Source organism: Tenrec ecaudatus, chromosome 2 (genome assembly GCF_050624435.1).
Source record: "Tenrec ecaudatus isolate mTenEca1 chromosome 2, mTenEca1.hap1, whole genome shotgun sequence".
NCBI classification, from domain to species: domain Eukaryota; kingdom Metazoa; phylum Chordata; class Mammalia; order Afrosoricida; family Tenrecidae; genus Tenrec; species Tenrec ecaudatus.
In genome coordinates, this window is record NC_134531.1 from 114,857,309 (window position 1) to 114,873,208 (window position 15,900).

The following is a 15,900-nucleotide window of genomic DNA, read 5'->3' on the forward strand; positions in this document are numbered from 1 at the left end:
CCCAGTGATCCCGACTCAGAGCAGACCCTACAGGGTAGAGTAGAACTGCTCTCTTGTTCCGAGACTATAAGATGAGCAGGACGCCCCACCTTTCTTCCGCAGAGCGTTATTGGATTCTAACTGTTGGCCCTGCGCCACCAGGACTCCGCAGAGCTCGCCAAATTGCGTCTACCGGGAAACCCCTGGGCGCTCTTTAAAGGAAAAGCAGGCGCGGCGCGCACGCGCGAACCACCCCGGGCTCTGCTGAAGGCGGCGGGAAGTTGGTTTCATGAGCTGCACCTGAGCCACTTGAAAACCGGCTGGGGACGACCAGACAATAAACGAACGTCCTATTGGCTTAGCCTGTAAGGACGCCCAAATTTGCGGCTTCCTATTGGGCCTTTCAAGCAGAGCAGGGGCGTGGCCCCGGGAGCTCCGCCCCGCGCCTTGGCCCAGCCTCGGGGTCCAAGGCTGAGGGAGCGGGACGGAAGTGAGCGGGTCCCGCTCCCTCCCGCTGAGGTCTAGGTCGGAGCTGCAGCTGCCGCTCGCACCGCAGCTCCCTTTCGGGCGAGCGGGAGACCCAGCGCAGTGTCCTCGGTCCCCGGCCGCGCGGAGCCGGGATGCCCTGCTCTTACTGTGGGTCCTCATCATGGAAACCAAACGGGTGGAGATTCCCGGCAGCGTCCTGGATGATCTCTGCAGGTACCGCGGCGCCCTGCGCCACTCCTGCCACGGTCCCTTTCGCCTTCTCCCCGCTTTCTGTGTCCCCTCAGGCCGTCGACCCCCAGAGTCCGGGCGTCTTCCCCGTTCCTCACGTCCACGTCCTCGCGTCCCGCCCGCCGCTGCCCGTCTTCCACCGTCGGCCCTTCTCTGAAGGCGACCCCGCCACCCTTCTTTTCCGCCGCAGCCTCCCTGTTTTGCCCGTCCCTCGCCGGCCTGCCCGGGAATTTCCTGATCCCCCACCCCCAGCTATTGCGCTTCCCTCTAAGCTGGCGCGGGTTTCCCCCTGCCGTTCCCCGTCCCTCCCATTGCTTCTCACCGCCCCTGCCTTGCCCAGGCCGTCCCGCCCCGCGGCTTCCCGGGTTCCGGTGCACGGCCCGAGCCGTGCTCAGATTGCCCGCTTGCTCCCCGTGAATCTTAGACGTCCTTGGCGTTCCCTGTGAACTCCTACAACTCGTTCATTACGCCTTGCGCTCACCTGGGGACGCCACAAACGAAAAAGGAAAAGGCAATCCCTCGGTGCATCCCTGGACCCGTGCGGTCTGATGTACTTCGACCAACGAGCATTTCTGCTTTGGCTCTGACCGGTTGATGTCAGAAGGCCAAACACGTGTACAACGGACTTGGAATTCCATTTTCTGAAGGAAAATTGTTGGCGTCGTGATACCCTGGACTCTCGCCAGGTGTTAACTTGAGTCGTGGAATAAGGTCGATTATAAATGAAAAACAGCTCTGCAAAAGCACCTGTGTTGGTTGTGGTTACTGTTAGTCCAGCTTCCTGTAGTGGTGTATTCAACCCCCCCCCGCCTTTATTATTGAGAAGGAAAGAGCTAATATTTGGAGTTTCTACTGTGAACAGTGAGTGCTCCTTTCACCAATAACATTTTGTTATCAAAACGACTCCATCGCAGAGAGGTGGTAATTTGGACAAGGTCACATTCCTTTTAATTGAGAAAATCTGGGTTTGCAACGGGTAGGGTCTGGCCTTTTCTTTCCAGTGCCTGTGCCTTTTCTCTTCCACACCAGGCTGATGTGAAAGTGAGGTGGTTGTAACATTTTAAAAAGGTTCACGTAGATAATAAGTAAACTGACCAATTTTACTGCTAATAAAACCTATGGACACTGCACTTTGATGATTATTTAATTATAATATTTGGGATATGATAGGTTGAAATGAGCCACTTAAAAGGTACGTGTTTTCTACTGTTCCAGATTTACTAAGGAAAACGTGGATAAATGACTAGAAAGCATGTACCAAGTATGGGAAATAAGGTATTAGGATCTTTATTTTCTTCATGTTTCCAATATTTTTTAAAGGATGCAGATTATTAGAAAAATTAATATGGCTATTTGGAAAGGTGAGCGATAATTTTGTATGAATTAACATTAAGAGGTTATTTTAGAAAAAAAACTGGTTGATTGGTATGGTTTTACAAGGCATCTAAACTAAAGTTTTCCTAATACTATTGGGTTTAATTTGTATATTACCAAGGATTACATCATTTAAAGAAGGAAGTCATATTAGCCATTGAGAAGGTGATTGATTTTATGTATGAAATAGGTTCACAGTTATATTGTTTCATAAACACTGTAGTCAATATCTCTTAAGGATTACTTATTTAGTTTCCCAGTGAGTGTATTTAAGATACTTTCTTTTGCAAGTCTTTTAGAATAGTTACTTTTTTTGTTTTTATTGTCATATCTGTTTAGAATATTTAGTTTCTTCCAGTTTCAAAAATTTTAATTCTTATTAATCATTTTATTGTGGGCTATAGTAACTTTTTTTTAACTTTAAGACAATTTAGCCAATTATTTTAATTCCCCCTACTCCATTCTACAACTAGAGTTAGCCACTTGCTAAACTAATAATGAAATTAAATACCATCTCTTAAAATGCTGAGTTTCAAAAGTATGCCATTTTCAAATGAACAATCCTTTATTTTTGCTTTTTAAAGACCTTTTATTGTGAATTAGTCGGTGGTTTACGTATCAGATTGTCATGTCAGATTGTCATGTTGGCATTAAGTAACTTTTCAAACTTCCCCATGGCTTGCCCAAATCTCCCTCATTTAAAAATTTTCAGTAACTTTGTTGATCAAAGATTTCAAATATTACTAGAGGTTTTTATGTGCAAATTTTCTTGTGCTTGAATGTTTAAATTTCTATAAAAATAAAGTGAGTTTTTTTAAACGTTGTTCTCATTCTGAATTTCAAAATTCACTTTAGACCCTTGTTCTGTCATTCCTAAACCCCCAATTCTTCAGCATATTATTAGTGTATGTAGGTTTTTAAAATCTATATAGATTACATACTCCTAATCCTACCTATTCTAGTTAATATTATTTATTTAAATTTCTCATTCTAATGCAGTTTTCAATATTTCATATATTGGAGAGATGTTAAATTTGAGGTTTGTTTTGATGTGGAAAAATAGACCAGGGGACTTAAGTTTTCAAAATGTAACTTTACATAAATTAAACTCATACCTAAGTCATGTAGTGCTATGTTTCAGATGGTTTATTATGTAACATTTCATTTACTGGTGTACTCTGCAAGCCCTTAGATCAGGTGTCCTCAAACTATGGCCCTAGGGCCTCATGCGGCCCGCCGGGTGTTTTTGCCCCGTGTTTTTTTTTCACTTTAAAATAAGATATGTGCAGTGTGCACAGGAATTTGTTCATATATTTTTTTAAAGTCTGGCCCTCCAATGGGTCTGAGGGACAGTGAACTGGCCCCTTGTTTAAAAAGTCTGAGGACCCCTGCCCTAGATAATCCTGAGTCAATTCCTTGAGGAAAATACTTCTGTTATGGGACAGATGTGCACAATATATTAATGAGTCCAATAGTTTAAATTTAATGCCACATTTTAAAATGCTCTGTGTGTATACTTTTTTTTCCTGTGTGTATACTTGTGTGAGTACAGAAAAATCTGATCTACACCAGACTATAAATAATGCTTACTTCTTAGTGAAATGCGAATAGAGAGCAAAGAAAGTATATGATATTTAATGTGTACACATGGCTTTATAATTAGAAATGTATAAAATGTTAATCTACATAATATGGTGGAGCATAGTCTTTGATTTTAAGGGTCAAGTACATACACTGCTGAATTAAAGAATATTTGCCTTGAGAATTATGCTTTTAAAGCTTATGTGAGATTAAATCAATAGCAGTAACTCTCAACTAAAGCACAGGAGAGAACTATAAGGGGCAGAAAGTCTGAGTCAGTGGTGGTGAAAATAATAGCATTAGCGTATGAGAAGGGTGACTGATATATAATCAATGTCATTGAACTGTGCGTGATAGATACTCTTGAAATGGGTGTATGTATTGTGTATATTTTTATTAGAAAAACAATGCCAAATAGTTTTCAGTACTATTTAAATTCAGTTATTAAAATGAAAAGGTATACTTTTAAAGTAAGAACTGAAACTTGGTTATTTGTTTCAGTTTTTTTATGTATAAAAAAGCTTTATATCAAGAAATAATTATATATCAAGAAAGCATCCCAGCCCAGTCCAACTCAAGTCCGTAAGTCCGATGTTAGTCCCTAAGTCCCCTGTAAGAATCATGTGGCTGCAGGCTGACTGGGAAGCAGGATGATCGCAGGCCAATGGGTGCAGTCGGGTGGTTCCAAGGGCAGAGGAAGCATGGCAAACAGCTCTCAGGGTCAGAAGCTGGCAGAGCTTCAGCAGGCAGGAAGGTGGAGGGGCAGAGAGAGGGGTTCCTTGTTTCTTCTTAGAGGGCCACATCCCGGAGGAGGCAACATCAGGCTGTGACATGATTGACAGGCTAGACTCCACCTCTATATACACTTTCATAAACACTTATGTTGACATAAAATCTTCTACTTTTCAGTACTTTTAAGAGGTCTTACGTATCAGATTTACCCAATGCAATGTGCCATTGGATCTCTTGACTGCTACATCTATGAACATTATGAGAGTGTGGATCTAAGCAAGATGAAATCTTTGATAACTTCAGTCTTTATCATGACGTTACCTTTAAAAAAAATCATTTTATTGGGGGCTCGTACAATTCTTATCACAATATATACATACATCCATTGTGTAAAAAACATGTACATTTGTTGCCATCATCATTCTCAAAACATTTGCCTTCTACTTGAGCCCTTAATACCTGCTGCTCATTCCCCCCTCCCCTATTTGTTTCACTTTCAAGGAAATGCTTGGAATTTTTTAAAAGTTCCCTTGTTAATGAAGTGGTGAGACAACTCTAGTGTTAAAAAAGGAGAAAGATATTTTCTGGCAGTGTTATTTTAATGATAAATCAATAAAATGATTTGTGCTCAACTTCAGCTTGCCATTTTCATGTTGAATTCTATGGAAACATTTTTGTATGAGTTGTCTTTGTAAGTGTTCTATCTGGAAACACTGAGTGAAGATGACATTTTAGTTATTTAATTTTGAAAAATTTTAAAATCATTTTACTGGGGGCTTGTACAACTTTTTTTTTTGGCTTGTACAACTCTTCACAATCCATACATATATCTATTGTGTCAAGCACATTTGTTGCCATCATCATTTTCAAAACATTTTCTTTCTGCTTGAGACCTTGGTATTGGCTCCTCATACCCCCTCCCCCCATGAACCTTTGATAATTTTTTAAAAAACATTTTATTAGGGGCTCATACAACTCATCACAATCCATACATATACATACATACATCAATTGCATAAAGCACATTTTTACATTCTTTGCCCTAATCATTTTCAAAGCATTTGCTCTCCACTTAAGCCCTTTGTATCAGGTCCTCTTTTTTTCTCTCCCCCCAAATTATTATTTTTCTTGTCTTACATTGACCAGTGTCTTCCTTCACTCATTTTTCAGTTGTCCATCCTCCTGGTAGGGGGTTATATGTAGATCTTTGTGATTTATGATTGGTTCCCCTTTCTCACCCCACTTTCCCCTTACCTTCCTGGTATTACTATTCTCAGTATCGGTCCTGAGCAGATTATCTGTTCTGGATTCTCTGTTTCCAGCTCTTATTTGTACTCATGTACATGCTCAGGGCTAGCTGGATTTGTAAGGTCGAATTGGGGTCATGATAGTGGGGAGGAGGAAACCTTAAATAACTTATGCTTTATAGGTGCTATACTGCGCCCTGACTGGCTCATCTCTTCCTTGTCACCCTTCTGTAAGAGGATGTCCAATTGTCTACAGATAGGGTTTGGGTCTCCACTCCGTACTCCCCCTCAGTCACAAAGATTTGATTTTTTGTTCTTGGACTGTGATGTCTGATACCTTGTCAGGGGAAGCCAGTGCCTAACACATCATTACGGGTCCCGTAGGCGCAATTGTACAGTGATAATAAGTAAGGATTACAGTAAAGTCATAGCATGAGAGATAGAAGTGAAGTATTGAAATAAATGGAGTCAGACACATTTCATGGTAGCATGCTCACCTCAGCCCCGCCTGATGGTCCACGTGGAGGGAGAGAGCTCCCTCTTTAATGCTAGCCCAGGCTTTTTATATTCTCCAGGGACATGCAAGCCCCCTAATTACAGGTGAGTACAAACATCACAGAAAGGGGTTGTGCTATAGGTAATACAGTAATGAGAGGGGGTGGTCTAGGGACATACATGCACTAGTAAGAGGAGGGATTGGGGGTATACATGTGATAAGATGGGCGGATAACTTAACTTTGGACATCACAGAGTCAGTTTGGCCTGTTCCCTAACTCAACTGATAGAGATCATTATTGGTAGGGTGAGAATACTTGGTCTTGGTTGCAGGCCTCAGGGAGGAATAGTTTATTGTCCCCAGTAGCAGGGAGTGAGGCCTGCCATATAGTCTGGTGACTAACTGCCCTAGAGGACTACCCTGTAGTCTGGTGACTAACTACCTTCTGGAAGGAAGTCTGTAAGCGTCTAACCTCTCCCTGCAATACCTGATCCTGTCAACACCATGATCACACAGGTTGGTGTGCTTTTTCCATGTGGACTTTGTTGTTTCTCAGCTAGACTGCTGCTTGTTTATCTTCAAGCCTTTTAAGACCCTCTTTTGAGGCTTTGTGGGCTTTGTTGCTTCTGAGCTAGATGGCCGCTTGTTCACCTTCAAGCCTTTAAGACCCCAGACGCTATCTCTTTTGATAGCCGGGCACCATCAGCTTTCTTGACCACATTTGCTATATGTACCCAGTTTGTCTTTATTGATTGTGATGGGAAGATGACCATCACAGAATGCCAGGTTATTAGAACAAAGTGTTCTTGGCTTGAGGGAGTACTTGAGTAGAGGCCCAGGGTGTGGTGCCCCAATAGACTGGACTGGAAAACACTCCTAAAGGCCAACAAACAGTCCTTGAGCTAACTACAAGCTTTTCTTTCTTGTGTTTGTCTTGTTCTTTGTCAGTGGTTTGTTGTTTTGTTGTATATTGTTGCTTGATTTTGCTCTGTCTTGTTTTTGTGCATGTTATTATCTCCGCAGGTCTGTCTAAATAAGATAGGCTGGATGAACAATCTGGAGGAAAAACAACGGGACCGACAATTCTGGAGGGGAATGGGATAGGTGGAGGTGGAGGGAAAGGAAGTGGTGTTAACAAACCCAGGGACAAGGGAACAGCAAGTGATCCAATTTGGTGGTGAGGTGGGTGTGGTAGGCCTGGTAGGGCATGATCAAGGGTAATGTAATGAAGAGGTATTGCTGAAACCCAGGTGGGGACGTAACATGATAGTGGGATAGGAGGAAAGTCAAGGGAAATAGAGGAAAGAGCTGGGAGGCAAAGGGCATTTATAGAGGTCTAGACAAAGACATGTACATATTACAAATTTATGTCTGAGGATGGGGAAATAGATCTATGTGCCTATATTTATAGGTTTAGTATTAAGGTGGTGGAAGGACATTGGGCCTCTACTCAAGTACTCCCTCAATGTAAGAATATTTTCTTCTATTAAATTGGCATTCTAAAAAAAAATAATAAATTGGCATTCTGTGATGCTCACCCTCCCGACACAACCACTGAAGACAAAGCGGGTGAATAAGCAAATGTGGTGAAGAAAGCTGATGGTGCCCAGGTATCAAAAGATATAGCGTCTGGGGTCTTAAAGGCTTCAAGATAAACAAGCAGCCATCTAGCTCAGAAGCAACAAAGCTCACATGGAAGAAGTGGACTGTGTGATCACGTTCCGAAGGGATCAGTTATCAGGCATCAAAGAACAAAAAATATCATTGGGTGCACACCTCCATGATACGATCGCCGAGGACAAACAGGTGCATAAGCAAATGTGGCGAAGAAAGCTGATGGTGCCTGGCTATCAAAAGAGATAGCATCTGAGGTCTTAAAGGCTTGAAGGTGAACAAGCGGCCATCTAGCTCAGAAGCAACAAAGCCCACATGGAAGAAGCACACCAGCCTGTGCGATCATGGGTGTTGAAGGGATCAGGTATAAGGCATCATCAGGAAAAAAAATCTTGCCATAGTGAATGAAGGGGGAAGTGCAGAGTGGAGACCCAAAGCCCATTTGTCAGCCACTGGAGATCCCCTTGCAGAGGGGTCTAGGGGAGGAGGAGATGAGTCAGTCAGGGTGCAATGTAGCACTGATGAAGAATACAACTTTTTCTAGTTTCTAAAAGCTCCCCCCCAACCCATCCCCGCAACTATCATGATCCAAATTCTACCTTGCAAGTCTGGCTAGACCAGAGGATGTACACTGGTGCAAATAGGAGCTGGAGGCACGGGGAATTCAGGGCAGATGATCCCTTCAGGACCAGTGGTGTGAGTGGCGATACTGGGAGGGTAGAGGGAAAGTGGGTTGGAAAGAGGGAACCGATTATAAGGATCTACATGTGACCTCCTCCCTCGGGGACAGACAATAGAAAGGGGGTGAAGGGGGACGTCGGACAGGGCAAGATATGACAAAATAATTTATAAATTATCAAGGGCTCATGAGGGAGGGGGGAGCAGGGAGGGAGGGGAAGAAAAAAGAGGAGCTGATGCCAAGGGCTTAAGTGGAGAGCAAATGCTTTGAAAATGATGAGGGCAATGAATGTACAGATGTGCTTTACACAATTGATGTATGTATGGATTGATGAGGTGTATGAGCCCCTAATGTTAAAAAATATCCAAAGATTCTGAGTTAAATAAAAATTTAAAGATCTTTAAAACACCCCCCAAAAGAAGAAAACTTTTTCCATAACAAATTACTGTAGAAAGCATTTTATTTCATCTTTAGTTTAGGTATACCATATGTGTTTTTATAAACATAAAACACATGTACGTGTATGTATATACATCCATGCAACATTAAAATCTTTAAAGCTGGCTTATAACAGTTACATTCTGAAAGTATTAAATATGTGTAATTATCATGCAACTTTGTCACATTAGCAAAAAAAATTATCATGCAACTTTGTCACTTGAGCAAAAAAAAAAAAGCGAAACATCAAAGATTCAAGGAAACAATTAGTTCTCAGGTCTAATAGACCTCAAGAATGAGCTGCTGCTAGCCTTAGACTGGAAGAAATAGATGGTGTCTGCCTATCTCTATCTGTAGCTCTAGTAGAGTCACACTAGAAGACCCTCTGCAAAAAGGGAGGAAATAAAATGTTGAATCAAAATCTAAAGACTAGACTTAACTAGTCTGATTGAGGATGGTGGAACCTCTAAGACTTCATTCTTTACCAGGGATCAACTTTTCAGGCAAACAATAGACTGGCTTATAAAGTGAACAACAGCACTGAGAGGAAATGTACTTTTTATTGCAATCACCATAGGAGACCAAAAGAGCATCATTCGTCAAAAGTTTGAGCACTTTAGTTATAGTTAATTCCACTCCCCATAACTGCTTTCTTCTGGTTCCTGAATTATATTTTCTTCATTGTCAATTTTTTTGTCTGTATAATTTTTTGTTGTCATGTGCCAGGTTTTTCTTACATCTTTGGTGATTTTTTTATATGTTGCCTTTTTATATGTAAGATGAGGAAGACTTAAAAAAATGCACTGACTCAAGTCAATTCAGACTCCTAGATCCTATAGTAGAGGGTCTTATTTATTTATTTATCTATTTATTTATTTTCCCATTTTATTGGGGGCTCTTACAACTTTCGTTAAACCATACATCAATTGTATCCAACATTTGTACATATATTCCATCGTTCTTTTCTAGACATTTAATTTCCATTGAGCCCTTGGGATCAGCTCCTCTTTTTTCCCCCTCCCTCTCCCTCTCCCTCCTTAACTCTAGTGGTCTCCTGATAGATTGTAGATTGTTGATTATTTTCAAATCTCACTTCGACCAGTGTTTTCCCCTCTGGTGAGGGGCCTATTTATTGACAGACTTCTTTATGTGAGTAACTAGGGAGCGGCTCTTAACACTGGGAACTCTTCAGATGTCAGTGTATGGAGACTTTGCTCAGGAGTGTCATCACTATTTGCTAAAGGTAGAAACTAATCAAAGTGTGCAGTTTATGGGTGGGAATATTTTTCAATATAAATCATTTTATTGGGGGTTCTTGTAACAATCTATAAAATCAATTGTATCAAGCACATTTGTACATATGTTGCCATCATCATTTTCAAAACATTTTCTTTCTACTTGAGCTCTTGGTATCAGCTCCTCTTTTTTCTCCTCCTTCCCCCACCCTTAGATAAATTATATATTTTTATCATTTTTATGTCCATATTAAAATTTTCAATTCATTTTCATATCGTACATCTTCCACTGTCTCCTTTCACCCACCGTTTCTGTTATTGGGGGTGTGTGTGTTATATGTCAATCACTGTGGTTGGTTCCCCGTTTCTTCCCCTAACTTCCCCCTCCCTTCATGGTATTGCTACTCCCATTACTGTACCTTGAGGGGTTTATCTGTCCTAGATTCCATGTGTTGAGACTTCTTATCTGTATCAGTGAACATGCTCCAGTCTAGCTTGATTTGTAAGGTAGATCTGGGGTCATGAGAGTGTGGGGGAAGAAGCATTAAGGAATTAGAGGAATGTTGTGCGTTTTGTTGGTATTATACTGCACCCTGACTGATTCATCCCTTCCTTGTGACTCTTCTGTGAGGGGATGTCCAATTGTCTACAGATGGACATTGGGTCTCCACTCTGCCCCTTTGTTTGCATCAATATGATTGTCTACTTTGGGTCTTCTGATGCCTGATACCTTATCCCTCGTGATCACACAGACTGGTGTGCTTCTTCCAGTGGGCTTTGTTCCTTTCCTGCTACATGGCCGTTTACCTTCCAGCCTTTAAGGTCCCAGGCACGATATATTGTAATAGCCAGGCACCATCAGCTTTCTTCACATTTGCTTATGCACCCATTTTGACTTCAGTGATTGTGTTAGTCTGGGTAAACTGTGTAAACAAATCCACAGAAACGCATGCATTTGAGGCAGTTTTCTATAAAGGGTAAGTGTACACTAAGTGCTGTCCAACTCCATAAATCCAACATTAGTCCATATGTTCAATACCAATCTACAAAGCACTCCTCAATCTCACAAAACACTCAATGACGCCGACTGCAGGAGGAAAGTTGAATCAGTGAGCATGTAAGCATATCAGTGCTGGTAGGAGTCTCCACACAGCTGCTCCAGCACACAGGGCTGCATTAGGGTAGGTCCATGTGGCTTCTCCTTGGGGATGTCCTGTAGGAAGTGAGCCTTGCCAGCTGAAGCAGGGAACTGGCTAAGACAGCTGCACCTGGTCCGACCATCAGAAAGCAAGAGACCCGAAAACTAGAAAGGTGAGGCTCACCGAGCCATTAATCTCTCTGCCCTTTAGTTAATCCCAAATGTGTTTATCGGCCAGGTTGGTACAATAAACCTGAACTATCTCAGCGATCATGTTGGGAAGGTGAGCATCACAGAATGCCAGGTTATTAGAACTATTCTTGTGTTTTGGTAGGACTTAAGTGGAGGCCCAGTGTCTGTCTGCTATCTAGACTAAGGTGACCAGATTTTAACAATGGCAAAGCGGGACACCATTGATAAAACTCATCTCCTGGCGAAATAGCCACATGGGAGCCGAAAACCGTATACCCTAGTTTGTCCTGCATTGTTTCTAAAAATCGGTACTTTTTTAAAATGCCGCGGGACGTGGGAAAAATTGTTAAAAATCAGGACTGTCCCGTCAAAAGCAGGACTTCTGGTCATGTTAACTAGATACTTATAAATATATGTACATAGATTTATATCCCTATCATATATTAATATATATGCCTATATTTATACCTCTATAAATGTCTTTTGCCTCCTAGTTCTTTCCTCTATTTCCTTTTACTTTCCTCCTGTTGGTGGGAATTCTTAAGCAGCTTTATGGTTCCAGTTCCCTAGCCCTCCCCCCTCTGTCCCTTTTCTCTTCTGGTGAAGTGAAATTTCTTAATATGGTTCTTCTATCCATGTCTTTATAACTCCCACCAGTGGTTTAGTAGGACTATTCAATAAGATGTGTGAAACTCTAATGGAGGGGATTGGTCCGTGCATAAAAGCCATCCTCTGTGCATAAGAGCCATCTCAGAAACAGAGACTCCTGTGACCATCAAGAAGAGCCATCAGCGGAGTGCTTTTAGAATCCCTGGCTGAGGGGTGATGGTAGGAGAGACTTGTCATGGTGATTGCAGAGGCTGGGGCAAGGAGACCAGAGGAGCAGACCAGAGGAGCAGTAATGAGACTATCAGACTGTGAGGCAGAGGAGTGGACAGACTTCTTGACCCATCAAGGCAGAAGCCAAAGGGACTCTGTGGCTGAGAGGCTGAGGATCACAGAGAGGATATGTTTGATATTTAGCTGCTGGTTCAGTAAAGGTGTTGCTGTGGACCAATGACTGATCCTATTTACGGATCCTGGCTGTGTAAACCTCAATAATTATGTGTTATGTGTAAGTTCCGTGTGCCCATTACAAGAAATTGGAATAGGGTAGAGAAAGAGGTTGGAGGCATGTTTGTGGTAGTCAGCCTTGGGCTAGTTAAAGATGGATTTTCCTCACTTGTGTAGCCAGAGGAGATGTGGCCCTCACGTCAAAGCCCTGCTACTCAATGTGACTGTGCTCATATTTGGGAACAAGCAGTCATAAAAGAGGGAAAGAAAAAAATGTGACGGAAGTTGGCCTGCCGAGGAGGAAAGTTCTTTTAACCCTGGAGATCCTTTTGTTGCCACCTTTGTATTCATAGTGAGATTGCTTGGAGGCTGGAGCAGAAGAGAATAGAGAAAAGGGAAAAAAGGGTAGTTAGGGTATTCATCCCTTCAATATCTTACAGTATTAGGATACCCTTTTTTGTTCCTTGAGGCAGATAGATGTACATTAGAGGGCTTCTCCAGGAATTTGCTTCCATGCTGAATGACCCCTTTTGGCCCCGTCCATTTATCCATCCATCCAAGCCAGCGCCTGCTGTCCCGTAGGTAGTGTTCAAGGAGGGAATGGTAAATTAGTTAAGATATTTGAGTTCTGAGGAACTACACTCACAATTACTTTTGTTTGGTACAAGTACTAATATATATTACATATCATGTTGCAGCATTTAGTTCCCTAATACTTTTAGATAGATGTTCACTAGCAGATGTGCAGCTTTATGCTTCATTGTTAAAAACTGCTGCATAGCAGTAAGCTTTATGCTTTATTGTTAAAAACACTGCTGCATTGCAGTGAAGATAATGCTAAAGAAAATGATGAGGAAGGCGAGACATTATCCAGATTTTGTAGTGAATAGATTAGCCTAAAATTTTGTTTTATGGAAACACAGGGGATCCAGAATAGATAAACCCCATAGGAAAAGTGAGTGGTGAGAGTGGAGGGAAGGTGACTTAGAAAAGGGGAACTGATCACAAGAATCTGCATATAATCCCCTTCCTGGGGGACAGATAGCAGAAAAGTGGGTGAAGGGAGACGGGCAGTGTAAAATATGACAAAATAATAATTTATAAATTATCAAGGGTTTATGAGGAAGTGGGGCCGGGGAGGGAGGGGAAAAATGAGGAGCTGATGCCAAGGGCACAAGTAGAAAGCAAATGTTTTAAGAATGGTGATGGCAATAAATGTACAAATGTGCTTGACACAATGGATATATGTATGGATTGTGAGAAGAGTTGTACAAGCCCCAATTAAATGATTTTGAAAAGAACAAGAAAATTTATTTTAAATTGAATTGGAGGCATCATTTGCGTGAGAACATGGACCCAAATGCTAATTGCTTTGCTAAAATTGAGAGGCAGCTTAGGAAAGCAATGAGACACTACTATAGCATATATAAAGTAAAACAGACAACTCACACTAATTTTCTGACTGGAAATGACATCAAAACTATTCCCAAGGATAATTCAGATGACCCAGAACCTTCCACATATGGAGTTATTGCTGCAACTGACAAAATGCCAATGGCATCTAACTCTTTTTCATTGTCAGAGTAATAGTTTAAGTATTTAGATATATAACGATCAGATTTATAAAATACTGATAATAAAAGGCAATAATAACAAAAAACAAAACCAAAAAGGTCCCAAATCCTGATATACTCAATTTATGTCAGAACTACATATGATGGAGTCATTGTAATGGAATCTATCAGGGACTATATGAACTGGTTTTTCCTCAGAATTTCTACTGCTGTTTACTTTTCAGAGTCCTCAAATAGCTGTTCTATGTATTCTGTCCAGATTTCCTAAGTGTATTTTATAGGAGAGGCAAAGTGCAGTGTGCTTACTCCATCTTAAACTAGAATTGGGAATCCCATATAAGCATTAAAATATCACTTATAATTATCAACGTGTCTTCAAAAAGTTAATGAAAAATGTTCTGCAAATGTTTTTTGAAGTTCCTTAGTGTATGCGAAACAATTTGCTGGTCTCTTGGAATAAAATGATATAAAGATATATAGTATGTTACCTTAGTGAGCTCGTTAAGAAATGTTTGCAGACGATTACAAAATTCAGCAATTGCTGAACTGGAGTGAGAGTTGAGACCCAGTGTGTAGGTATGTACATAATGTGGTCTATCTATATAAAATAATGAGGTTTTGTGTTTTGAATACTTAATTGCAAGTTTGCTAGATAACAGTGGAAGAGGAGGGGAGACACAACAGGGGGAGATAACTGAGGGTAGTTTAATACATCTCGCTGTATTTAAAGACCCTCATAGGCCAGTGGTTCTCAACCTTCCTGATACTGCGGCCCTAAATTCCTCATGCTGTGGTGACCCTCAACCATAACATTATTCTCATTGCTACTTTACAAATGTAATTTTGCTACTGTTAAGAATCGGCGGACCCCTGTGAAAGGGTCGTTCGATCCCCAAAGGGGTTGTGGCCCACAGGTTGAGAACTGTTGTCATAGACTTGAAAAAAAGGCGAGTAGGCACATGGCAGGGACCAGATCCCAGATACTAACAATATATAGAAGAGTTTCAATTTTATATCTTAGATAATGTCATAAAGTAGCATATTAAACTGTGCACAAAATTTAAGCGGTTACGCAAAATTTAGAGTACACAAAATTTAAGCGGTTTTCTCCAGAATTTTTTCATACTGAAAAATTGTTTATAATGCATACATTTGTCTTTTCTATTAATCATTACATTATTGAAATATTGAATTACCTTTTAATTTAAAAATAGTTTTCAGGACTTAAGAAAGGTTTTTTGGGGTATGATTTGAAACATTTCTGAAAATCATTTCATCAAAATGAAAAATCATATATGACTAGCTAAGTAATAATGTACCTTCTATACTCGAGTGTAAACCAACCCGAATATCAGCCAAGACACCTAATTTTACCACAAAATCTGCATTAAAAATGTGCTGAAAATTCAGCTTATATACAAAAATATAGGGTAAATAATCAAACATTTTTTTATAATCAAACATTTTTATCTTAAAAAATAATGTGACTTTTAAAACCCAGTGGACTCTCCCTGTGTAGTTTAAACTATTTTTAAAGATTGCTAGAAAGAATCACACAAAAAGGTTAGTGTTAAAAGGTGCAATTGGTGACTCCTGTGAATGACACTCGCTTACATAAATTCTGATTCTTTTGTTGAATGAAAAAAGTCATGATCTTAATCAGAGCTTTAGTACATGTATACATACAGTGTACACTGGGTAGTATATGCCTTTGGAAATGTTACCAGACATTGGAGAGCCTCCTGGTAAAGATTGTTTTTTGCTTGCCTTTAATCTTACAATTGTGCAGAGAAGATAACTGGGCTCTTGTAAAGTCTTTTAAGAGTGAGATACATGCCAAATGGCCTCTTT

The 15,900-nt window shown here is 40.9% G+C and overlaps 1 protein-coding gene across 2 annotated transcripts in view; it reads left to right on the forward strand.

Annotated features, from left to right (window-relative positions):
- The first annotated feature begins 434 nt into the window (after positions 1 to 434).
- DCP2 (decapping mRNA 2) overlaps positions 435 to 15,900 on the forward strand; it is a 65,583-nt gene continuing 50,117 nt past the window's right edge. Inside the window, exons 1-2 of one of the 2 annotated variants that reach the window (XM_075541397.1) lie at positions 435 to 681; positions 1,912 to 1,971. In XM_075541397.1, coding sequence (XP_075397512.1) covers positions 1,949 to 1,971 — 23 coding nt within the window. In that variant the 5' untranslated portion in view covers positions 435 to 681; positions 1,912 to 1,948. The remainder of the gene's footprint in view (positions 682 to 1,911; positions 1,972 to 15,900) is intronic. The other variant, XM_075541398.1, reaches the window with a different exon arrangement.